Below are 26,852 nucleotides of genomic sequence, written 5' to 3' on the forward strand. Positions count from 1 at the left end.
ATGCCTTTGTAGGTCTCCCAAGGAGGAGCTGCTTGCACGAACTTCAAGTTGCTCTGCGATAGTTTCTTTTGACAGATCTTTTTCCCCTGAGTAGCTCCCAGGAGCAAAATGTCAGTGTAATTTGGTCCTAGCCATGAATAACCAGTTGGCAACCTGTGAGGTCCCTCTTTCTGAACCTTAGGAGCTCTACGTGTCAAAACCCACTTGGCCTGAAATGCATTAAGATGTCAGGGACAATTATCCTGCTGCATTTCCTATTCATTAATCACAGCTCTGGCTTTCTGAAACCCCTACGCCAGCAATTACAAACAAGATTGATGTGGGTTTAACCAGCATTCTGAGGAGTATGCAAGCACAAAATACCACTTTTTTTCTTTTAACCTAAATCACTGTACTTTGAAGCAAAACAAGCCATCTATTTAGAGCATCTCTACACCAGTATTCAATCCTCAGCCTTGTAAGTGGATGCCAAATTGCCTACAAAATGCTGGAAGAAAAAATGTGAAAGTCTTTAAAGTCATTTTTGAGTCACTTATGACTCCCTCAGTCTGACACTCATGTGAGAGGGCAATTTAGTCTTTTCCTGGCAAGGTCTATGCCCAAAACAGTTCCCATCTAATGGCCCAAACCTGATTTTGGGAGCAGATCAGCTAAATACCTCCCTCAACCTGGAACCTGATTGGAGTTTTCCTGGAAATGATGTAACTTGGCTTTTTTTGCTCACACCATGGTGGTGGGTCTGGGAACAAGCAAAGGAGAGAAACCCAGGGGCAGGCTGAGGAGGAGCCTGCAGAGAACCCTCAGCAGCAGGGCAGGGGGAAGGCAGAGCTCCAACCAGCCCTTCTGCTGCTCAGGTGATGGCACTGTCACAGTCCTCCCATCCATCTCCCCTCGTGCACTGAGGCTGCTGATGGTGCCCGTGCAAATAACTGAGTACATCTCTTGTGCTTGTGTTCCTAAAGAAAAAAGCAGCCGAGCTCAGCCTGCCCCACACACAGCAGGAGGGCACAGCCCCTGTCCCAGCACCTCTGCACGGAGCCCTGCAAGCAGCTCTGCACAGCAGCAGGGCTGCAGAGCTGGGATCAAAGCTGGGACGCCAAGAAATCACCCCTCCCTCCATATTGCAGTGTGTCTCTAATTAATTTTTCACCTCTGACTCAAGGGGGTGACTAATTCTGCAGTGCCACCCTGATCAATGCACATGTGTATTTGCACACGTGTTCATCACATGCAGAGAGCCAGAAGTGGACAAGAACAACAAGGAAATGAAAGAAATGTGTTTCATTAGTAATTTAAAGTCTAGAAAAGCACCTTCTTTTCTCCCAAATGAGCAAATTCTATAAACTGGCTTTTCTAATAGTGAGACTCCTTTAAGAAGCTGACCAGCCAGTTCCTTCCTGATCTGCTGGAAGTTCATTGTTCAGAATTTGTTTTTCCCTATAAACTGTGATATGAAAAGAAGTAGCCTATCCAGTGGTTACTGAGTCCATGAAAATTAGGGCTGGGTGAACAATTCTGTATAAAATTTAGAGCTGGTTGACAAATACTTTTTAATATCTTTTAGAAATTTTGTTCATTTCATCCATTATTCAGGATACATTTTTCCATTACTCTGCTAGCTTTTTTGCAAGTGAGCTGTTGCTAATATGATTATTTGTCTCCCTGGGTGGTAACTGCAGGATATGGCCAGCTCAGAACCATGAGAAAAGCAAGTTCATACCACGGTTGGGGAATTTGGTGCCCCTCCTGAGCTGGACATTTCCTCCCCGAGGGAAGATATTTTTCCTGAGCTGTCTGCCATATTCATACCTAGGCAGGATTCCTCTTTCCTATCTAGATGTGTCTTCCTCTGATGAGCTTCTCCTGTTTCTCTCCTGTACCAGGGATTCATGGACATTGACCTGACCAAATTCAGAGAGAGTGGAGCCAATGTCACTGGCTTCCAGTTGGTGAATTACACAGATACTGTTCCTGCCAGGATCATGCAACAGTGGAGGAACAATGATGCCAGGGAGCATCCACGTGTGGACTGGAAGAGGCCAAAGGCAAGTGATATAAAAAAACACATCTCATTTGTTTCCATCTGGCTCAGTTCAAGTTATGCTCACCTCTTTGTGATCACATATGGCTCTTTATCCTCACTTGAGAAACTCTCAGTATAATTATGGACATTATCTGTTCCATTTGCCTTAATATTATCTGAATTTTACTAGGCTGCAGTTACTTCCTCCTAAGAAATACAAAATTTAATGTATTCACTTGCTCTCCCAGTTTTCACCGCCTCCAAGCTAAGAGTTAAATATGTCATAATGTTCAGTATATAAAAAACAAAAAGCCTCTTTAAGTCCTTAACCTTTGACTTGTTTACGAGACATCCAGTGATAATAAAGTCTTTCCAGATCTTCTTTTTGAGAATTTCAAATCAGTGCATGCAACAGAGAGAAAAAGTATTTTAATTCCTGACACTGAAGGCCCTGGAGCTGTTGAGGGGTGAGTGGAGGGAGAGGTTGTTTTTTTCTGTTTAATATTTTAAAATGAATACATTTGTGACACTCTGCCATAGAAATGTTAGCTTTGGGATTAGTTTAAGAAAGTTGAAAACAACTAAATCAGTAGGTGATCACAGAAAAAAGAGTTAACACCAATGGTTCTTACCATTGATGGCTAACACCAATGGTTCTTGGCAAGAGTTTTACACTGCTTTCTGTACAAATTTCTGCTTGAATAAACTCATGTTTTGGAGAATTTTTGCCAATTGAGAGGGAATTTTCTGGTCTCCATCTGTGACCAGAAAAAGTCCCTTGTTTCTTGATTTCATGTAGCTCACATTTACACAGTATAATGTGCTCCTCAAATGTTCAGGTCAATGCTTCTGATTAAACACAAATGCTTGGGTAACAGGTGAAGGACTTTTAGTGCTGAGTCTTCTTCAGGGAGTGAAATCAGGAGCTTCTCCTTCATTTCCCAGCTGTGAAAGCCAAAACCAACTTTTAGGAGTCAACAGGGCAGTGGAGATTAGAGGGAGCAAGATGCTGTTGAACTTCACAGACAGGAGGTGAGGACAGAGTGTTGCCTTTTTCTTAAGCTGGAAATGAAACTCGAGATACTTTTAGTAAGGAGGTAATATAAGAGTGGATTTTTATTTGAAGGCTTTCAGGGGTAGTTACAGAAAGATGTCCACAGAAGCCTATCTCCACAGGGATGCATAAATTTTTATAGGTTTTAGGGAATTAACATAATTGATAAACAACACCAATTAGGAGGACAAGTGGTGATGTAATTTCTTCTCAGCTCAAGTTTTGTTTTGGAGTCTTTCCTTTGGCATTAGCTGCGCTCTGTCCATAAAATGTATCTTGAAGAGTTTTTCTCAACCTCGGTTTCCAGGAAGAACCAAGATAGCACAGGGCCTTTGTACTTCTTGGGGCTTAGAGCTCTGGAATTCATTTTGGTTTTTTTCCTGGGGAAAGGCTGTGGAAAATTACCAGGAAAATTAGCCACTCACATTATAGGCTGCAGAACTACACGTGCTAAGAACACAGGGAACATATAAAAGCTAAAAAAAAAGGTAAAAACCAAACGACAACAGAGCGAGCCACCTGGAAGGTTACCCTGAGTGCCATTTCTGTTCCCAGTACACGTCGGCGCTCACCTACGACGGGGTGCGGGTGATGGCCGAGGCCTTCCAGAACCTTCGGCGGCAGCGCATCGACATCTCCCGCCGCGGCAACGCCGGCGACTGCCTCGCCAACCCCGCCGTGCCCTGGGGACAGGGCATCGACATCCAGAGAGCCCTGCAGCAGGTTGGCAACCAGCCTGGGGGCGGCCTGTGGGTGCTGGGGGCACGCTGGGCACAGCCCGAGCTGGGAGAGGACGGGCGGGCAGCAGCAGAAGCACCGGCACAAATCCCTTGGGACGAGGAGGAGCTGATGACACAAATCCCTTGGGATGGGGAGGAGCTGATGACACAAATCCCTTGGGATGAGGAGGAGCTGATCCTTCTGGAGCAGAGAGGTCTGAGAAGCTCAGGGGTGCCTCCAGCAAACTGCCTTTCCTGGCACCATCTGATGTGTCCTTGACTGTTCTGATTTTGGTTGTTGTGCTGAAGCCGAAATATTATCCCGTAAAATCAAGGGTCCCTATCTTTATGTTCCCCTCCCTAAGACACAGACCTGCTCAGACCGTATTTTCTGCAGATTATTTGACTCTCTGTGAACTCAGCTTCGGCTCCAGCCTGCTAATGAATGCATGTGAATTTTGCCTTATGTGTTGGCTGTCACCAAAATGTTCTCAAAGTGCAGATTAAAGCTTGTTTCATACTGTGAGGGCTCATAAAAGTCTTAAGAGCAGCCATTTAGATAGTTTATTCCTCAAATCTGATAGTCTTGCTTTTTTTCCTCCTGCATAAAATTTAGATTTTTGGATAAACAAAAATACAATGTGAAACTTACAGCAAGAGAGAAAAATAATTCACTCTTATCAAAGACTTACCAAGGTAGAATATTTTAAAATTTCATTAAATTTCAAGACTGACATTTACTTCTAGCACTTTTCTTTCTTTTCCTGACAGAAATAGATGGATTCCTTGCAAATACTGCTAGTTCAGTGTTATCCAAATATAGCTTATCCCATCTTCTTTCCTTAACTGTGAAGAAGGCAAAAAAACCCAAACATTTATGTAGTTCATTTGTATAATACGTAAAGTTCCTCAAGTATTTTGTTTTGATTGGGTTTTGGCTTACTTGTAAACAACAATTCCTTTAAAACCAAATCTTGCATCTGATTTGATTTTCTTGCTTGGATTCAATTTGTTCCCAAGCCTGTCACTGACTTTCTGCATGACCTTGGGCAAATCACTGTCACAGCTTCTCCAAGCCCTTATAATAAAATCAGCCTCCCTGATGCATTAGGGAGATAGGTTACCTAATAAACATTAAATACTTGGAAGTCTTCTGATGAGCAATAGCCTGCTCCATCCAGCATTTTTCTTTATTGAATTTATGAGAATAAGATATCAAAATTAGACAGCTAGAAAATACAATTTTTTTGTGTGTGTCTGTTGGAAAATATCCTCTGAAGTTTCCTTATATCTTCATTAAAACAATTTCAAAAGTCTTAATTTTTCAGCTAGAGTGACTTTGGGTGAAGAACACAAAGACCCATTTGCAAAAGTTGCTTCTTTACAGATGAAAAATAATAATTTTAAAAATGTTTGACCAGCTTCGTTGTGATGATCAAAATAACAGACTGAAACAGGCAGGGCAAGAAGCCTCCTAGCAAAAAAAATCTAAGTATGAATTTGATAATCTTCCAGTATTTAGTAATGTAGCAAGAAAGAGGCAGATGGAAATAGAAGAACTTATGATAAAATTGAAGGTTTGAGTTATCCTTTCTGTAAAGACTCACAATTAAGGCAATTCTTACAGCTGTTCACAGTGTGCTTTCTCTTCACCTCCCATTTGTTCATGCCTAAAATTTTATAAACTTTTTAAAAGCAAAAGGTTTCTCTACTTGCTTCTACTCAAATGTCTGGAATAAGCTCCCAAATTGCCTTATTCCTGTTTAGTGTAGGAAAGAACCACAGAATCATAAAAACATTGAGTTTGGATGATCTAAGATCATCGAGTCCAAACATTATCCCAGTATTTCCAAGTTCACTAAACCATGTCCCCAGCACTGCCACATCCACACATCTTTTAAATCCCTCCAGAAATGGTGACTCCACCACTCATCTCCCTGGACAGCCAATCCAGTGCTTGACAACCCTTCTGGAGAAGAAATTTTTCCTAATGTCCAATCTCAGCCTCCCCTGACAAAACCTGGGGCCATTTCCACCTGTCTGGGGGAATAGACTGACCCCCACCTCACTGCAACCTCCTAACAAGGATTCATGGATGGCAGGAACAAAGATGAAAAGAAATATAAAGCATTCTTCATATTTTTAAAAACAGAAATCTGGCATGTTCAAGGAGAATGTATGTTTTTATTAAAGATAATTACCTTTTTTCTTTTTTTTTTTTTTCAGGAAAAGGCCCACAAAATATTACTTCAAACCACTACACTAAGGTTTTGATTTTATTTTGAAAAGGCTATGATAATTTTAAACAAATTATTTTTTTATCATTATGTGGTCAGCACATCTAACAAGCAGAAAGCTGGTCCCTAACTGCTGACTAGCCCTGTAAAACAGAAGGCCACAACAGCATCCTTCTGCTCCAGATGTCCCAGCAAAGAGCCAAATGCCCATCCATGTCTTACACACAAATGTGCTTAAATGTCTCCAGCTGACTTGAGTAGTGCTTAGCTCTGTTGAAGTCAGTCCTCACTGTACTTTGCACTGCATTTTTGCATTTTGCAGTGCATTTTTTTCATTTTGCATTGCCTTTTTGTATTTTGCATTTGCCTTAACAGGATGGTGAAAGGCAGAAAAGCTGTGCTGCCTCCTGCAGCACAGATAGCAGAGATCCCTTTTGCCATTTCAGTGCCACATGGATATCACAGAATTAAGATTCCATTCACTCAGGTAGAAGAAATTGATGCTGTAAACATGCCTTTTAGTGCATACAAAGCTACAAATCACAAGCACCTGTGACCTGAGCTTCAGAATCGGTCAGAACCTGAAAGGAAAACCAAAGGAGACATGAAAAAAAGCAGGCTTGGGAGTGCTTGAGACAATGGTGCTTTTTCAGCACATCTATTTTTTATGAGCATGTTGTGTCTTGTGAAAAGGGAAAAGCATGTTTGTCCAAATGTCACCAGGAATATCTCTTGGTTTGAAAGAGCTTCAGAAAATGCCGGCAGATGTTCATTTTCATGACAAGCCTTTGTTGTAACAGTGGGAAAACAAACACGGCTTAACCAGATTAACAACAGATTTCCTCTGTAATGATGCAGCCTCATTTCTTCACCATGGGTCTTTATTCTGAGGATCTCAGGGTATTTAAAAAGGCTGATAAATACCTGTCCCCATTTTGCATGTGGGAAGACTTCAGTTGCAGGGACAAGAGGTTTGTCCAAATCAGGTGGAAAGGCAGAGAAAGAGCACTTCTCTGGGTGGTCTCCATAGAAACCCAAATCTGCACTCTTTTTCCCATTTTCCTGGTCCCCACTGCCTGGCTCCCACAGAGGGTGTGATCCCAGTCAGGAGCCCTTCTCCGTTTCAGGCTGGGCACTTTTGCAGCAGGGGAAGTTCAGGATGTGGGATGTGATGTGAGCATCACTTCAGCTCAGCTGTGTTATCAGCAGAGATTTACGGTTCAGAGTTTCCTATGCAAATGTCAATACTAAATTGTTAGATTTTATTGATCTCGTACAAAGGTAATTAAATTTGCTTGATAACTTATAGACTCCTCTCTATCACAAAATAATGGCTGGGAGCTGTGGCCATGGTTTCATATTTCCTCCTGATTTACAGTTCCTGATTTGAGCTGACAAATTCTTTACCAAATCCCTACTCCAGGTCAGATTTAGAAAATACAAAACCTCACAAACTCAAGCAGTTCAGAGCTGATTTAGCTCACTGTCACATCCCAAGAGGTGATGGGCTCACATTGGTGATCTAGCTCTTAGGCTGTGCTATGTTTTAAACCACTGAGTTTGAAGAGAAAGGGTTTTTAAATGAAAGAGTGAGCTAAGAGGATGGCTGTGCCCATGGCCAGGCATGCTGCAGAGAGCGAGCCTTAGTGGCAAACCAGTTTCAGGCAGATTTGCTGCCTCCCCTGCATGGAATTGAGAGTAATGACTGCACTCAGCACCCTTCTTCCCCTCCCCTCTCACTGCTGCTGAATCACCACTGCATGAGAAGCTGACCAATTTGCTGTCTTCATTGGTATTTATGTATTTAAGGTCCGTTTTGAAGGATTGTCTGGCAACGTTCAGTTTAACGAGAAAGGACGCAGGACCAACTACACCCTCCACGTGATTGAGATGAAACACGATGGGATCAGGAAGGTAAAGCAGGGAGTGACCCAGCATCCTGTGTCAGGTTCCAGCCCATGTTTGAGTGGCAGTGTGGCTGGGTCTCGACAGGCATCCCTGTTCATGAAAGTTTGTTTGTGGAGGCACAACAAGGGCATTCCCAGCTCTAGGCATGAGCAAAGCCAAGCACCAGGGAGGACTCATGGTGTGTTGCTAAAAAAATACAGCGTTTGGAAGGTGTTATCAAGAGAAACAAGGGCATCTCAGGTGTGGCAAAAATTTTCCAGGATGATAAAACTTGGCCAGCTCACCTTTGCCACTGGCACGGTGCATTGGTGCACAGGCATGAGCAAAGCCAAGCACATGAGGACTCATGGTGTGTTGCTAAAAAAATACAGCGTTTGGAAGGTGTTATCAAGAGAAACAAGGGCATCTCAGGTGTGGCAAAAATTTTCCAGGATGCTAAAACTTGGCCAGCTCACCTTTGCCACTGGCACGGTGCATTGGTGCAGACCCAGCTCTAGGTCTGGCTTTGCCCTTCCACTTTTTCAAGGATAAACAAAGGCAGAGCCAGGCAGAAGCTGTTTGCCCCAACCATTGTAAGTGAACCCTTCATGTTGACCTAATTCTACTCTCCTTGAAGTGACAAAAGCTTTAGCACTAGCCACGTCCCAATAGCTACACAGACCTTTGTGCTCTTCTGAAGTCTTGATCCCTTTCTGTATCCAGGCTCTTTGAAAAATCTGGCCTTGTTCAGAGATGCCAAGCCCTTGAAACATGAATCCCTTTGAAAATCTGACTCTAGGTGCTTATGTCCCACTTTAGATACCATGTATTTGAAGAACAGAGAATAACTCAGTTATTCCTTGATAAAGGAGAGTTACTACGTATTTTGGAAAGGGGCATTCTCTGCATCTCCTCAGGCCCCTGAAAGATAAAAACTTGTTTGAAACTAAGAAAAATGTAAATAATGAAAGTTCCATATTTACAGCCTCTATTTCAAATATATGCTTACATATGAGAGCAGCAGGTGTGAGATCAAAGCCCCCCACAGTCAAGTGAATAAAGGAAAATTTTATTTGGCAAATAAAATAAATGTCATTTTGAAGATGTACAAAGCAGACGTCCTCCACTGCAAAGTATTCATAAGAGGATAAAGACAGCATCATGCCCAGTTTGGGCCTCTGAACTTCAATGAATTGGCAGTCTGAAGAGTCTAGAGGAGATGAAATTGAGTGGCTGAATGTCTTGATTTTTCTATGTATTTACCATCAGAAATAATATTTGTTTGGAAGACATGTGCATCATTGCCATGATGCACATTGTAATTTAGGCCCACCAGGTGAGAAGTGCAAAGCAAACATCCATGTCTCCACTTTTGTTGCCCTAGGGCAGAGCTTTGAAAGCCCTTTCCACACTTTCCATTCTTTTTGTCTGTGCAATAAAGAGTGATTAGAAGCCTGCAGAGATTTTTTTTTCTCCTCAGCTGTCATGATCTCTAGTCTGCCAGCAGCAGGTTCCTGGTCATGCCCTGGTTAATACCTTTTCCCATTTATGATAAGAAATTCCTTTCATATGAGCAGAGTTCAGGCAGCTTCATACTTACATGAGGTGATGGAAAACCTCTTATAAAATCAAGCCCTCCAAGAGGATAACCTCAACCATGATCTTCCTAGAGATATTTGCTGGCACTCTGCTTTACCTGCAAGGAGTGATAGAGATGCCCAAATCCCTAATTATTGTTAAATAGGATTTAACCTTAGAGTTCTTCCCTTTACAAGTGCTCAGTTTATTCATAACCCCAAACTTTTTGACACTGGTGCAGGAATGGGGGGGGAAGTTCTGACTCGATTTTTTGTCCTATTGTCACAAGATGTCCCAAGAGTCAGTCAGTCACTCCTATATTCACACAGGCTTTCAGCTGTAGGATAATTTTTCATCACCCTCTAGCACCTGCAGCAGGTAAGCTCACCATTAGAATAAGTCTGGAAGTCACACAGGGAATGTGTGAACTTTCTTCGTAGGAATGGCAATAATTACCAGTCCAGTGTGATAAATGTTTTTGCATGCATACAAGCACTGTGCTACTGTAGCACATCATGCACATTATTATTTTCAGGCTGGAGGCACAGTGGGAGGGGGAATTTCCCTGTCCCCCTAATCAAGGACATGAAAAATCAGGAGAGATTTCTGGGTGGGTATGAACATGCAGAGAAGGCTGATCTGGCTTGGATGACCCTGTTACTGTACCTTGGTTAATATTCCAAAGACATTAATGCTGGTTTTGTATTGGGCAGATTGGTTATTGGAATGAAGATGAGAAGCTGGTCCCAATAGCCGTAGATACTCAAAGTGGCAACGAGTCTATGAGCCTGCAGAACAGGACCTACATAGTCACAACTATCCTGGTGAGTGCCATGACTTCCATGCCAGCTGTCCCTCTCCCCCATCTCCCTGAGGTGCAGGCTCCCTCTTCCCACTCATGAGCCACTTTTTGTATTATATCATTTTTATAATAGCAATAATAATAATAATAACAATAATAGCACTTACTGTTTCCTGCCAGCTCAATAAAGGTATCTGCAAATTGCTGTGGCTAATTAAGTAGGTATTAAAGAGCTCTCATTCTTAAGGGTAGAAAATACAAAAGATTATGACAAGATAGTAGAGGCATCAACACAGGCAAATCAGGAACATTGTACCTGTGGTTTGTATTTATTCCACAGAATGGGGGCTGCAGTTTTGGGAAGGATAAGCTGTTTTGTTCTGAGAGGCTGAATCACTGCTTTAAAAGGAAATCTCCACTGTAATCATGAAGGAATAATAGGTAGCCCACAATGTAGTGTATAATGTATTGTGTCATTGTATACACTTACCCTGCAGAAACATGAAATATTACTAATTTGTTTGCTGATTGCTTACTGGGAGTCTGCAGAGAAGGCACAATACCCAAACTGAGTTAAACACTTTAAGGCTCTCTCCTGTCCAGCAGATTTGATTCTCCCTCTGCCCACACAGGCAGGCATGCCTTTAAAAATTCACAGCTCAGATACATTAAATACCCCTTGCAGAGCTACACTGAAAGGTTTGTTGCCCAAATCCCACCAGCTACTCCACTCCCCTCAGGTCCATCACTGCAGGAGCTGCGCACAGATTCTGCATGAATAAAAAGTATATGCCGCAATTAAAAAAAAATCAGACTTTGTACCTTCTAGAATAAGCCCACGGTGTGTTGGCTGTGTCCCTTGGCACAGGAACACAAAGCTAGAGCTTTGCAGGGCGACCAGAAGCTGGTGTGCACCTCTGGGACGAGGAGCGGGGCTCAATGCTGCTCTTCTGTGTGCCAGGAGGACCCGTATGTGATGCTCAAGAAGAACGCCAACCAGTTTGAGGGCAACGAGAGGTACGAGGGCTACTGCGTGGAGCTGGCTGCCGAGATTGCCAAGCACGTGGGCTACCACTACCGGCTGGAGATCGTGCGCGACGGCAAGTACGGAGCGCGGGACCCCGACACCAAAACCTGGAACGGCATGGTGGGAGAACTCGTCTACGGGGTGAGTTTCCAACCTCAATGTTTAGCTCTTGGTAGCTGGGGTCACATTCAAGCGTCAAAGTTAGAAGGAGTCCTGCCCTCTCTCAGCCTGAGCTCTCCAGGGGACTGCAGCTCAAACAATCAGCCCGAGTAAAATGTTTTAATTTAGGGAGAGACAGCACATTCTGTGCCTATGGAAATGTCAAAACGTTTCCTTTCAACAGTTCCAAGATTCTTTTTCTTTACATTTTTAGAAGAGCAAGTATCGAAAGGTCATACTTTCCCATGGGTAGAATCTCCAAATTTTACTCTATTTTATATTTGCATGGTAATGCCAGGATGAAAGAAGAAAAAGATTTCAAACACTCAGCACATGAATGGTGAATAGAAGGATGAGATTACTTTCTGTCCTGCCACTCATTTCCATCATCAGGGATGTACACCTGCACCTTACACTTCTAAACCTGGTTTGGTGTGATAGTTCATGCTCTGTGATGTTTAGGTCATCTCTCAGACAGAGGAGTCCAATTTTCCTTTCCCTACAAGGGAAGTCATGCAGGAAACATCAGTCCCCAAGTCCATGTGAGACTGTGTTGGAGTGGGGATGATCTGTCTCCTGATGCTAGCTCCACTGTAAATGCTGCCAGCCATTTCAATGCATCTCCCTCTCTATTTTCAAGATGGACTGCAAAATTAGTGGGGAGTGCATATCAGTGTTGCTGGAACATTTTTCCTCTTCTCCTGCATCAGTTATGCAATCAAAAGACAGTTCCTGATGGAAGTAAACATCCTGACATCCCTTTTCAGGAGATTGGCCTTTCCTTGCCTCTTTTGATGTCTGGATGATAAAGCTCTTTTAGAGAAAATCATCTTCATCATATTGTGACATCAGTGGATAAATCAGATGAGAAGAGCTGGGTGGCTGCAAAAAGAAAGTGCTGTGATTTCAAAACAGATCTGGTAATCAGTAGTGATAAAATGGAAATAATCCACCAATATTATGGCTTCTCCTCTTTAACCTTCTTCTTGGAATTGGTATTGTCTGATTTCTTCTATAGTTAAACAGAGATCAAAGGCTCATACACTGCAGTTAGTAGATACATTTTATTCCCAGTCTGAAAATCTCTTTTGTGTCTCCTTTTTCAGAGGGCAGATGTGGCTGTGGCACCACTAACCATCACCCTGGTTCGAGAAGAAGTTATAGACTTTTCCAAACCATTCATGAGTTTAGGTATATCAATAATGATAAAAAAACCTCAAAAGTCCAAACCAGGAGTTTTTTCCTTTCTGGATCCTTTGGCCTATGAGATATGGATGTGCATTGTTTTTGCCTACATTGGAGTGAGCGTTGTCCTCTTCCTGGTGAGTCGCTTCAGCCCTTACGAGTGGCACACTGAGGAATACGAGGAAGGACGGGACCAGCCAGCCAACGACCAGACAAATGAGTTTGGGATATTCAACAGCCTCTGGTTCTCCCTAGGAGCTTTCATGCAGCAAGGATGTGATATTTCTCCAAGGTGGGTTGCCTTCCCTAATGAACCTTCTTCCAGTTTGTGTGGTTTAATATTTCTGCGTGCTTTGAAGCTGAACAGGTTCTACTTTGACCTCCCTTCCTGAACCAAAGTGTAGTTTTGTGAATCACTTACAAACTCAGAAAGGATCCAAAGGTCCACTGGTCTCACAGCTGTGACCTTGGGATTTCAAACTTGACACCTTGAAAATACCATTTGAACTTTTCTTGGGGAGTTCTTTTGAGGGAATTTACAGAAGATAACAAGCTTTTCTAAAGCCACCCAATTGCAATCAAATTTTTTGTCAGTCATTTGTTCTGTTGCTAGTAAAAAATAAGATGATTCTAGCATTATAAGGAAGATAAAAACCTCCAACAAGGCAGGGAGAAATAATACAAGAGGTGCCCAGTGAAAGGTTATATGGTCTGTGCCAAACATTATGGAGCACAATGAGTGGCTTAATTGTTACTGGCCTTTAAAAAGGTTAGAGAAAGACCAAGTTTCATCTTGCTTCCCATTTCAGCCAATAGTTCTGCTGCCTGAAAGTTCAGTAGGACCCAACATCCAAAGTGTTCCTAAAGGGACTTTTTGGTGAATGACGCTTGTGATTTACTTAGATAATTTTTCCTTCCTTTTAGAGGCTTTGTCTCCCTTCTCTTCAAAGGAAGTTTAATGCAGAAATACCCATCTATGGACGAAGACAGTGGGCAGAGGTTGATTTCCAGCCTGCTGTGGTGGCATCAAAGCTCAGGGGATGAGAAGGAGGCACAGCTCCATCGACAAGGGGAGATAACTTCATGCAGCTCAGCACAGCTCCCCTGGGATGGCAGGGAAGACTGAGCACCAGCTTTTTGCCTATCAGATGCCAATTTATCCAAATGTTAATGAGCTTGTGATAGCAGGGAAATAACAGCCTTCAGGGCACTTTGATAGTGACAGCCTTTATGAATCTGTTTTATTATCTGATCATTGATTAGTAGGAGGCCAGACAGAGAATCCAGAAAGTCTTCCCAGCAGAGGGAATTTCAACTTTATTGCTGTCTTGTAACCAGCCCCATGGATTAGGATCAGGTTATTGTTATTTTTATTCTCATTGTTGTTTTTGTTATTATTTTTATTTAGGAAATAAAATGTCTTCCTTTGAGGTAATTTCAATAGGTGGTTTCTGATCCAAGGAGGAGCAGGGAGAGGTGAAAAGCTGAGGCTTTGAGGAATAGCAACTTTGGTAACATCTTTAATAAAAAGTGTCAGGGAAAGATCAGTGGGTTTCATCCAGCTAACAAGATTTGCCCTAGCTAAACAACATGCTTTGAATCACCATTTCAAAGTGTGGTTTTATTTTGCTTTAAAATAGGAAATGAGAATTATTCCATCATTGTTATTTTAATGTTGGTTGATTTAATCATCCTGATAATGAAAATTACAATTTCATTGAAACCAATATTTTCCCGTGGAACACAAGAGCAGTTTCTGACTACTACAACTATTGCCAAGATGATAAAACCTGAAAAATTAAATACGGGAATTATTATAACTCCCAGTACTCTGAGTACTGCTCCTTGAGATGGTTGTAAGGGGAGAGGGATATTTCTGTGTGATGTGAAAGCCAGGAGGAAGCAGAAGAGTGAGAATTTCTGTAGGATGTTGTTGTGCAGAAAGGCTCTGAGCCCGCTCCCTGTTTCACATGTATTTTTCACACGAACCCAGTGCAGGATTTCTGTGACACATCCTTAGAAATGAGCACTTGGTAGAATGACACTGTGGGCAGGTGGGGATATCTGCTCTATTCTAATATATTTCCTATGTGCTTGCTTCTAAACTTATCTCTACTATCTCTCAGCATCTCCCCAGTAATGCATTAACCAACATAAATAGCTTCTGTTATACATCTGTTCTGTCATTCTCTCCCCAGCAGAAAGGAGCAAGTGCAGGGGTGTATTTTGTTTTTGTAGAGGTTTTTGGGTTGTTTATTTCAGTTTTGTTTTGGAAAGGACCAGGGGAAATTTGTCTGAAGGTTTGTTTGTTATTTTTTCCAGATCGTGCTTGTTTTAAGTGCATATGCCACTATGTATTTATCATTAAAAAAAAGGAGTAAGATCAAAACCATAGACACATCACTCAGCACAGCAGGTGGTGAGGTTTGCAGCAATAACTTGCTCTTGTAAATGCGCATTCCTCAGTCTCAGACCAGTCCCCAGGGAACTTCAATGCCCCAAAGAGACAAAAATTTGCTTTTGAAGGAAAGTGTTGCCCTTTTTAAGGACAGTCTTACTAGGCAGAGCTTTAAAAAGGCTTTTAGGTACACTGAGGACAACCTACCAAGGACTTTAAAGACACACTGTGAATCTGGTGACCTGTGGATGGCCAAGAGAGAGCAGAGCTGTGGGTTACCTGCTCAGAGCCTCTTTGCAGGTCAGCTGGCATCCTGGAAGCTCTGAATCCTTCATGTCTAGGCATCAGCTGGGTGAACGTGACAAAGGACAGGCAGCAACCAGTCATGGGCAGTCCCAGCTGGAGCTGGTGGCAGTCTGTGCTGTGCCTTTGGATGCTGAAACATGAGCATGAGCAAGGAATCCATCCAGGAATGACTCAATGGCAAATGCGTGGCTTCAAACCAAGGGGCTGTGAGCTCCTGGACATTTCCCACTGGAGTGTGTGTCCACCTTCTGCACCATCACTGACCAGTGGCCCCACTGGGTGTGGAACAGTCCCTACCACGAGGACCAGTTTGTCCTGGTTGAGGTGAGACAGCCCCTGTTGTTGCCCTCAAAGCTGTCAAAGCAGGGGCTGGTACCCAGCAGGACCAGGGAGAAGCAGCAGCTCGGAGCTGCGCACAGCTCCACGGGGACAGGCAGGAATCAGTGACTCTGAAACGAGCCATAAACCACTAGGCTTTGCTAAGTGCCACCTTAGCTTCAGAAAACGGTCATGAAATTGCAAAAGCACTCATTAAAGGTGAAATACAGACCCAGAAAAGAGCTTCTCAGAGCAGGCTTCAGAGGTGATAAATAACCCACAGCCAATAGCGAGAGCCTGCGGAAAGAAAAATGTGAAGTAAATATGACTCACATTGTACCATTTTCAGAGCTGTAATTTGATAAATTGTCTTCAGAGCTTAAAATAACCGTGGTGTGTAGCAGCTGTGGGGGGTAGGACCTTGCTAAAGTCCAGCACATTGCTGCCATTTCTCACTTAGGATGGACCTGAGGCCTTTGAGAAGGAGACTGGGGGGATGATTGGGCTTCCCAACCTCCTCTGCAGCAAAGCAAGGCATCAGAATTTTTCATCTTCTCCATAATTTTCTGCAAAATAAATAATTTGACTGTTGTGAGAAGGATGGAAAAACAGGGAGCAAAATAGCATCTCTTGTCAGCTTCCTATCTTGATCTTCTATTTTTTGTTATCACAAAATATGTTGCTTCATATGGTTTGAGCCCAAAGTGACTTCTTGTATATTGGAGATTATTAAATTTAATCCAGTTATTCTTCCTGTGACTCAGAAAATTTATGTCTTACTATGATGAAATACATTTGGTTAAAACAGATCTTTCAGAAAGGCATTTATTCTTCACTTGAAAATACCATAAGATAGAATAGACATTTACTCTCAGCTGAGTTGACTGTAGGAATCTTGTCCCATCTCAGGTTTGGCAGGTGGATAAATATCACACAATATCACCTGGTGAATGCAGACATCATTTGTGCCTTGCCAGAGGAAAATTAAATAAAGACCTCCAAAAATTAGCCCAACTTCTTGGAGCCTCTCTTTATTGTTGAAACAAAAAGGATACATATTCTAAATTCAGATCAAAATCTACTGTGAGTAAAAGGGAAATGCATTCTCATATCATGGCACACTAGGGTATCTTGTCATGATACCTGGACAGCACAGCTTGAAATCGCTCATTATAATGAAATGTGAAATGGTGGATGAAGATTTCATCCCATCTGTACCTGAGACAGCCTGGACAGGGGAAGTTTTGGGAGCATCTGCAGGGCTGCCTGAGCAGGGAGAACCTCTGTGCAAGGAGGGAGCACAGCTGGGAAATGCTGGGGTCACACCAGAGTGCCCTAAAGACTGTGGGGTTCAGTGTGTGCAAGGAGACATGGCACGAGGTACAATCCACCCTCCAGCTGGCTTGGGATAAAGAGCTAACAGGGTCTACACTGCCTGCAGAGGCCAGAGGCAGAGGCTTTGCAGGGTGCAGTGCTTTGTGCCAAGCAGGGACCACGGCTGGGTGTGCTGAGCAGGGAGCTTTGCTGGCAGAGATGATGAATGGCTGCACTCCCAGGCAGGAAGGAGAGAGATAGATGCTGGCTGCTCTCCAGTCAATAGATACAATCTATTATTTATAGGCATCTTGTGGACGTTGTTATTTGTTTTTTGTGACATGGAAACAGTGCTCTGGCTGATCTGTACTGTGTGCTCGTGTTCACTGCTCCTCCTCAGGCTCGCTGCTGCACTCCATCAGGGTGGTGTGTCTGGGGAACAGCAAACCAGGTATTTATCATGTACCTGTAATTAATGCTGAGCATTTTCCTCTGCTCTTTTTCCTGTTTATTTACATTTCTTTTTAGCCCAATTGAAAAAAGTCACAGGAGACTTCAGATTTTGAAAGACAGCAGCATTTTAAATTTCATCAAGATCTTCCCAATACTGAAAGGGCTTAGCCAGTTTTTGGGCAAAATCTAAATCAGAAATTGATTAGAACAAAAAAGAAAAAAGTTTTGGGGGTTTTTGTTTGGATTTTAGGTTGGGGTTTTTTTTGGGGGGGTTGGGAGTTGGTTTTTTTTTAGTGAGAGGTTTGATTTGGATTTTTTCAAGGAAATTATTTCGGTTCCATCCTTTGTAAACTTACATTTGCAGGGTACTTACTTATTTTGCTAAAAATTTAGCATTAGAGAAATTAGAACCAGCTGCATTTAGCAATCAAAAGGAATTTAATTCCTTCCTGAAAAGAAGGCTGAGCAGGGGTATTTATCTGATGACTCTTCTGGATTTCAGTAAGAGTCTTCTCTGACACTCCAAGCATCTGCCTTGGAAATGGCCTCAAATTGCACCAGGGGAGATTCAAATTGAAGTTTAGGAAAAATTTCTTCATTGTAATGGCAGTCAGGCATTGGAACAGGCTGCCCAGGGAAGTGGTGGAATTGCCATCCCTGGAAGTGTTCAAAATGTGTGAGCACGTGGCACCTGGGGACGTGGTTTAATGGTGAATTTTAATGGCAGTGCTGTGGTAAGGGTTGGACTCAATGATCTCAGAGGGCTTTGCCAGCCTTAAGATTCTGTGGGGACAAAGCTCAGGTTCATTAATTTGTGCTGGTTTGCTTGAAGTGGTGAGCTGACTTTCTTTGAGAATAAAAGTAAGAAAATCAAGACTTCGACTTCTGGAAAACTCTCGTTGCCTTATAAAAGTGATTGCAAATGATGTCGCAATTATCTCTACCTGGCAGAGTTAATTATGTCCAGGGAGAGCAAATTCAGGTCACAGGGTAACAGCAGCACTTGCAAATCACCAGGAACTGATGACCACACTTATTTCTAAAACGCACTTAACCAGGGAAAGTTACTCACCAGAGGAGCAGCTTGACAAATTGCACAATATCCAACTGAACAGTCCCCTTTGGAGTCTGCACACTTCCATGGCAACCAGAGCGTGGCAGCCAGGGGAAAATGGAAATTCTTTTAAAATAATCATCCTTGCTATCTTTTTTTTTTTTTTCATTTGGAAAGAAGGAGGAAATAACCAACCGAGAGAGCATTGTTGGAACCATGCAATTTCTTCTGTAAAGGAAAAATTAGTCTTTTGAATTTGCACACACTTCCATCTGAAAATGTCTAAATTCTGCAGAGGTAATGAATGCTTCCTCCACTGACCTGTGAGCTACTTCCTCAGGATGCTTTTCCTTTCAGGCATATCTAATCACTCTCCCACCGTTCTGACTTTGGGCCTTCAGCATTGAGGTTGCTGGGGGACAGCGAGAAATTTGCTGAAACTCCTCCCATTGAGTGACAGATTCACTAATCGTTCCACCAGCTGTGTTTAAAATAAGTCATCAAACACTTCATCTAAAAGCAGATATATTAGCCTAAAAATACTTTTGCAATTTCTTTCTTCAGGACTAAATAAATGTTTCTCATGTTTTTCGTTGAAAAAAAAGTTGAAAATAGCAGGGGGGAAAGTGCATTTCCCTTTTTTTAAAACATCTTGGGAAGTTTTATATGAAAGATGGTAGATTTGGAATAGATATTAGGAAGAAATTCTTGCCTGTGAGGATGGTGGGGCCCTGGTACAAGTCACCCAGAGAAGCTGTGGCTGCCCCATCCATGGAAATGTTCAAGGTTGGATTGGATGGGGCTTGGAACAACCTGTGAAAGGTGTTCCATGGCAGAGGATTAGAATGAAATGAACTTTAAGGTCCCTTTCAGCCCACACCATTCTGTGTTCTCTGACGTGGAACTGGAAGGTGCTGTTTGTGTTTCTAGTGCTGGGCACTGACTCAGGATGGTGAGGAGCACTAAGATTTACAGAGTTGCCTTCTGACACTCACAGCCTCCTCCCTGACTGCAGCAGGAGACTCTCTGAGCCTCCAGGGACCCCCTGTTATGCTGTACTCAGACTTGCTGATTTTCAGTCAGTAAGAGAAGCAGGCTTTTCTCCATTTCCTTTCCTCTCGATAACGAGGTATTCCTGAGCAGTCGGCTCAGCTGGGCTCTGCAGGCAGGCTCTGCAGTCAGGACTGTGTGTGGTTGTGTCTCTCTAATAGTTAGGTCGACTGCCAAGTGTTTTTGTCAAAGAATAAGGGTTGTGAGGAGCTGAACGGCCTCCACCTCCCTCAGGTGGTGTCCTCTGCAAGGCTGCCTGTCACACACTGCTTTAATGCTGGCACTCCAAAAAAATACTGTAGCTAAGATGGGAAGCCCTGAGCATGTTTTCACAGGGAAGTCCCACTTAAATAACTCTTCCCATATGCTGTACATTACTTTTATCAGCACTGGGATATCATGTGCACACTCACTGGATACACATTCGAATGAGCTTTGAACTTTTTGATTCAAATTGCTCTGGCTCACAAAACACAAAAAGCATCCACAGCTGCTCTTTGCTGGTGTCACCCCCACAGCTGGCCTTCCACTGGGAGGCTCAGAGTTCTGCCTTCATTCCAATGGAATTTGGCACTTATGGGGCCTATTCTGCTTTTGTCTCAGATTTCATCCCAACTACTTGTCCTTGTGACTGGGGAAGCACCATACCCCCTTTTCATGAAAAGCCAGGAATGCATTTGATCACTGAGCAATTCCCATTGTAACACCCCAAGATGGTGAGCAGGTAAAGAAAAATTTACTGAAACAGGACAGAGATATTGTGTTATCCATTGTGAAAGGTTTAACGAAGCCAAGTAACTAGGAAAAGCAAAATGTGGGGCATTTCTGCTAAGAAATTGAGGCAAAAATCCTTGTGTGCTTGGGCAGGGTCTGGAGATGGAGAGGGCAGAGCCTGGTGTCACCTCTGAACTCTTCCATGCTGTCTTGGCCTTCCGTCCATTTCCACATGGATCAAGTTTGCAGCTGGAGAGCAGCTGGAGAGCAGCTGGAGAGCAGCTGATTTGTATGCTCAGATGGCAGGAAAGGGCACACAGCTCGTGCACACAGCCCTTTCCTTAAACAGCAGCAGCACACTTGATGGCATTCAATCTGTTTAATAAAATCATGCAGTAATTCTGATTAGTGCCTACCCAGAAGAGTTGCTGCTTACCCTCAGATCCAAAGGCTAAGCAGCAATAATCCAATCATGGTAATCATAACTTACTACTTTGATCTTCAGATAAAAGAGTCTATAGAAGTGCAAAAGTGTTACATCACCGTTATTTGGACAACTTCAAAGCATGTTTTATACACTAATGAATTCTCCCAACTCCAACTGATGAGGAGTAATAGAAGGCGAGTGTGTGAACAGAGTAGAGGGGAAGGAGATGAATCCTCACGTGGTGAAAGGAAAAAGCAATAAAATAAGCACTTGTGCCCTGTGTATAGGTGTGAGACGTGATGAAGAGCCCACGAGGGTCCAGCTGCAGGAGCCAAGTGCACAGGATGTTCTCCCATAGGAGGAATTTTCTCTTCTCTCTTTTCTTGAAGCTCGCAATAAGAAGCAAAATCTCAGGCTGCAGAGAGGAAAACAGAGGGAGAGGGCAGCTTTTCATCTCAACAGTGCTTCTGAAGCCCTAAAAAAAAAAGATTTAAAGAATCACCAAATGGATCTTAGCAGGTGAAATAGGGGAGAGCAGAAACACTGAATTTGTTTTCCTTTCACAGTTTGGGAGTTTTAATGTTAAAACACAGGCACACCTGTGCACATAAAACTGTTCTAAAAACACTGTCTGGGGAGAGAAGATTCATTCCTCACCACTTCTACGACAGATATAGTATGTCCCTGTACAAAAAAGAAAGGCTCAAAACTGAAACTAGGGAAAATCCAACTACGGTCTTGGTGAGCAATCACATTTTAAATTAGAAATGAGAGATAAAATGAAGGGAATATTTGGAAAGATTGCCAAAGTTAATATCTTCCAGTGCAGAAAATACTCTCCTTCCAGAGCAAAGCCTTTCTCTCATCAGACTGGGAAATCTGACAAAAGACAGGAAAAAAATAAAGGAAAATTAACTAAGGCAAGATACCTTGGAAGAAGTCTGAACTAGGTTATTGTAGCATTATTGCCCAGAAGACTCAGAAATTGAGCTCTCGTGTGAGCAAAGGTAGGTGGCTAAAGAGGATCTTGAAAAAATGAAGAACTGATGGCATATAATCCAAAACACATTAAATCTTTTGGGGAAAAAAAAGCAGCTTTTTCATCAAGTAGACTTTGAAGAAGAGACTGTGGGAGACCATATGGAATCCAGCAACTCAGTAAAGGACATTGGCACAATAGGCTGTTGCTCAAAAAGAAGGATGAGTGCTGTTAAATTTGGGGCCACCTGAGGTTGAGGAAGTTCCTGAATAATGAATCTCCTGGGGCTCTCCAGCAACTGCTTCTGATAAAATTTTATGCTTGTCACCTTGTGAGTTTTTCTCAGCAAAGTGAACAAATGTCATCAGAGTGAGAAAAATACATGAAGAGCCTTTTTCACAGTGAAATTTTTGCTCAAAGGCATGACAAGAATTGGGGCTTTCTTCCTTGTAGTGATAGCTGGCAAAACAGCAGAAGAGGGATGATTTTGCCTTTCTCTGGAGTTGCCAAGCAGCCCAAAGTGACCATGTGTTTCTCAGCAAATCACTATCTAAACATTCATCCCTTAAAGCACCCTGTCTGCACAGGGAGAGGCACACTGTGCCTGTACTTCAGGGGATAACAGTGCCAGTCTTCAGATCTGCCTCTCTGTCTTTCAGCTACACTTTTATTTTTTCTTATGGTCCCATCTCATCCCTCTATCCTGGCCCTGCATTTGTAGTGTTTTTAGCTGCCTTCTGGAAGAACTGAGTGCATTATCCTGCATTTTTAGGGTTAAACATCTCATTTCAGCAGCCAGGGATGCTGTGCAGGGATGGCAGTGAAGGATTTACCTCAGTCCTGCGGTTCTGCTCTCTTGGAGTATTTTTATGGGTCCTGCTGAAGTTGAAGAGGGCTTGCTGCCCATGTCAGTCCCAGTTTGCCTGGCATCTAGTGCTTCCAACACCCCACTAGCTGAACAGGTGAGCTGTGCTTGTTGAGAATCCACAGGTGCCATTTTAGGTCAGTTGAGGACACAGAAGGGCACAACCTGCAAAGTGCTGCGCTGTGGAGTGCACACATCTCCTTCTTCATGGCTGGGCCCTTTTGATGCTGCCTCTGCCTGTTGGGATTGAGTGTCCCAAGAAGGGAAATTGGGCAAAGCAGGAGCTCAGAGGTAAATTCCACCTGGTGGCCATTGCTTCAGGCCACCCACCCAGGACAGGTTCATAAACATGATTCATCCTCTTCTCCCACAACTGGGAGCTAAATGAGAGAGATGGAGTAAGCTATCCAGGATCCCATAAAGTAGCAGGGCTTCACAGGGAACAGAAAAACCCAGCTCCTGGATGCTAGTCCTCTGATTAGGCTTAGGCACCTCTTGCCTGTCAAAATGCTAAGTGAATGTCTCGAAAACAGCACGAAGCTGCTCCTGCAGTCATGCTTATACTTAGCACTGCAGTAATCCAAGGCCCAATGAGTGGAGAACCACAAGTGGCATGATGCATTTCTGACTAAGCAGGAAAACTCATTTTAGAATGAGGTTTTGCCCATTAAAGGGAAATTGAAGGGGGGAAAAATGCCAACATATTCTGCAAAAGAAGAGATGAAACAGTAGGAGAGAGAGCATACACTGCTGTCCAAAGCCATTAGCTTAGGCAGAAAGAAACAGTAAATAAACCATGATTTATAATTAACGCCTCACAGATATACATCCCCCTATTGAATCTGGGGGATTCTGTGTATTTGCAGAGATCATGCTCAGTTGATGCAATATTTACACTGTGAGCATCCACGAGGCCCCTTCTTAAAGGCACTTCTGCTGGCATTCCATAATCCATACTGCCTCCTCCCAGCACGTTGGCTTTGGGCTCTGATGGACTGGCAGGGTCTGCCTGAAATCACAAGAGAACATCTCCAGCCCATGTGCAAAAGTTAAGAAGCCCTATTTTTTTTTTCCTTTTGTTTTTAACAAGAATTAGATAAATAAAACAGGACAGAGCCAGCATGGGACTCCCAGTACTTGTGCACCCTCAAATTCCTTACCCTTTCTCCCTGGTCAGTACTACCCACGGGGAACCAAAATATGCAGCTCTTAGCTCTCTAGAAAATTTGTGAGACATAAAGAAAGAATTTGTACCTCTGGGAGAGGTAAATGAGAATATCAGTGGGAAACATTCTTACTTCTGTATTTATAAAGGCTTTCCTGACACTGCATGTTAAAAGCCAGCACTGCAGTCAGGGCTCCAAACTCTTGTACCAGGAGCTCGGATTCAATAACAAGTAAAAGCAAACTCATATGTCAAGAAAATTAGTAATGCAGCATGAACAGAGATATTTGCATTATGATCCCTCAAATTTTGTGGCAAGCAGTTGTGAGCTCATTCAAAACTCTCCATGGCACAGCATAAAGAGGATAAGAGCTCTGCAGTCTGTACTTGGTGGATGCACCCAGAGCTGATCCCAGCTCCACAACCCTACACTGAATTTCTTCCTTTGCCTTTTGAGTAAATCTGGAGTTCATGTCAGGAGCAGAGGTAAGGTGGTGAGACCAACCATGCCAGATGGTCTGTGACACAGAGGAAAAGCAAAGCTCTTTACATTGACAGAGTTTAATATTGAAAATTTGCTTAAAATAAGAGCAAAACTGGTACAAAATGCTTGCAATTAATCCACTACCAAGTCAAATTTCAGGCAGAACCATGGAATTGTCTAGATCAGTATCAAATTCACAGAGTTGAGTTGGAGATCAGAGGCTCAGTGTGGGTAGAAGACCAAAAGTGGATTTGACCCACAATCAGTAGCACAAGAACAGAAGAGCTTTCCTTTCAACAGTTTTGCATAAATTCATTCAGTGACAAATATGTCAGTTGAGCAAGTGAGCCTTTATTAGACTTGAATTTAACAGCAAATCTGGGAAATCCTCCCAAAGCAAGTATGGCTTCAGGATCCCAGATTTGCACTTCTAATTAAAACACTGTCAGTTTAGGTGTAATTCTCCACAAGGAATGGATTTGGGGAGGGGGAAGGGAGAAGTGGGAGAGAGCTGAGCTGGTGCTTGAATAGTTTTCCAATGAGGTTTATTCTGTATATTTTCTGATGATCTTGTTAATATTTTTTTTGCAAAAATGTATTGTTCTCTTCTAATAGATGGCAAAGCAGAGGCAAACTCCTGCTGGCTTTTCCTACCTTCCATGAGGGATAAGATCAAAGAGAAAATTGTTTGATCAAGGATTGCATTTTGTTTTAAGAAATGAGATTATAGATGCATGATTTTCTATTTCTGTATGATCCATCAATGCTAAGGCTAAAATATTAGAACAAATCTCTTCCTGGGAACAAAGAAAACTTACAATCCTTTCTGTGTTCCACTGGCAAAATGCAGTTATTTTTGCAAGGAAAGGTTTTTAAAAAGTCATGTTAGTAAAAAAATCAAAATTATTACTTTCAGCTTGGCCATCTGTAGTATTTTTATTGGGCAGATTTAAAATAGCACATTTCAGAATTATCTTTTAAATTATATATGCAGTAGGTAAGGATATAATGTACTATAAATGCTGAAAGGAAATTATCTGTAAGAGAAAGCAGAAACAAAATTGTTTACCATCTTAAAATTATACCATTTAGCCTTTCATAAATTAAACTATAAGTAATAGCAAAAAGCAAAGTGTGAACAGACCCAAAACAACCATTTTCAGAGTGCTACTTTTAGAGGACATTTGCAACCGTTATCTTTGCATTCCAAATGAGAATATTAAGGTTTTATTTACAATTTCAGAGTTTTCCACGGTCCTGAAATCTTGGTTCCCAGCCAGCTCTAATTTTAAGTAGATTGTGCGCTGTGGATAATGAGGGCAGAGTATTTACAACTTACTCCTGCAAGGGTAATGATGGAAAGGAGCATCCTGTTCTTGCCAGTTCTGGGAGGCACAGGCAGGATCCCAAGCCAGGGACAAGAGTGGGGGTGTGGTATTTTACAGAGCACAGGCAGGGATGGAAGAAGAAATCAAGATATCTTATTTTGGATCGTGTAGGAAAGAAGAGTCTAGGTGCAGAAGAAATAACACAGGTTGAAAAAAGAACAGTCTGGTCCATTTAGATATTATACCCCTTTTTGCACCCCATTCATGAAAGCCTCTTACACTCTTACCCTTGCTTATTTTTGTCCAATTTTATTTAGACCCTGCTATTTGCAAGGACAAATCCAAACATCTGAACCTTAGCACATCTTTAAAGTCCTAGCCAGGGTGCTCAGTCTCACCTCAGCCCTGCAGGGGGCTGAGTTACTGACTCCCTTCCACTCAGCAGGGAGCTGATTCCTTCATCTTATGCTTGAACAGGTACAGGGACATGTCCTCATGCAAGAGGATTTAAACCCCACAGCACCCAATAGTGAAGAGTGAAGAACTTGAGCCAGGGCTCAAGCTGCAGAACATTTCTGTTATACAAGGTCATTTTTTGTTACCTAGCTCCAGAGTGAGACTTTCAAAACCTCACAGTGACTTCAAAGTACAAGATGTATCTACTCCTCTGTGACTGCTCTTACTAGAGCATAAACATAATTTTAAGTCCCACTGGTTTTTGAACAGGCTTTTAGCTCTCTAGTGTTGAAGTCACTAATGTCAGAAATCAGACATTATCTCCTAAATTAAAAAGGCACTTTGCAAATGTGTCCTGTGATGGAGGCACTGCTGTTCATCTGCTGGGTCTACAGAAGAAGCAGAACAAGGTTGTAACAGATATTGCCTTTGCAAGCACTTACCATTTCAAGCAGGCATTGGCTCAGTCTAAACAGACAAGAGAAATCCAACTTGTTCTGTTCAGCCTGTGTTCACTGCTCCTGAGCCAGGGTGTCACATGGGATCACATCTGCTGGTGTGATGTTCTTCATGACTATCATTACATTCTTTATTGAACTGCTCTGTCCCGCCAGATTCTCCATCACTGGCCAGCTCTCCCTTGTGCTAAGTGCTGCACAGCCACGGAGCAAAAGGCCATGTTCTGTAGCTCCCATGTGCTCAGGTTCTCTGCTGTGCATTTCAGCAGTTTTGGTTCACAGCTTCCAGCTCCAAGTCAATCCAGCAACGATGGCAAACATTGCCCACTAGCAGTGTCAGCAACAAAAATCACACTCACGAGGCCCCTGCCATGCTGGCAGCCCTAGCAAGCTGCTGACCACCTCTCCTTTC

The 26,852-nt window shown here is 42.7% G+C and overlaps 1 protein-coding gene across 4 annotated transcripts in view; it reads left to right on the top strand.

Moving 5' to 3' along the window:
• GRIA1 (glutamate ionotropic receptor AMPA type subunit 1) overlaps positions 1 to 26,852 on the top strand; it is a 118,235-nt gene that overhangs the window by 73,073 nt on the left and 18,310 nt on the right. For 3 of the 4 annotated variants that reach the window (XM_041481901.1, XM_041481902.1, XM_041481904.1), the window contains 6 exons: positions 1,884 to 2,045; positions 3,633 to 3,800; positions 7,843 to 7,947; positions 10,212 to 10,322; positions 11,262 to 11,468; positions 12,593 to 12,963. In XM_041481901.1, the coding sequence (XP_041337835.1) occupies positions 1,884 to 2,045; positions 3,633 to 3,800; positions 7,843 to 7,947; positions 10,212 to 10,322; positions 11,262 to 11,468; positions 12,593 to 12,963 (1,124 nt within the window). The remainder of the gene's footprint in view (positions 1 to 1,883; positions 2,046 to 3,632; positions 3,801 to 7,842; positions 7,948 to 10,211; positions 10,323 to 11,261; positions 11,469 to 12,592; positions 12,964 to 26,852) is intronic. The other variant, XM_041481903.1, reaches the window with a different exon arrangement.

Source organism: Pyrgilauda ruficollis, unplaced genomic scaffold (genome assembly GCF_017590135.1).
Source record: "Pyrgilauda ruficollis isolate IOZ18807 unplaced genomic scaffold, ASM1759013v1 scaffold57, whole genome shotgun sequence".
Lineage (NCBI taxonomy): Eukaryota > Metazoa > Chordata > Aves > Passeriformes > Passeridae > Pyrgilauda > Pyrgilauda ruficollis.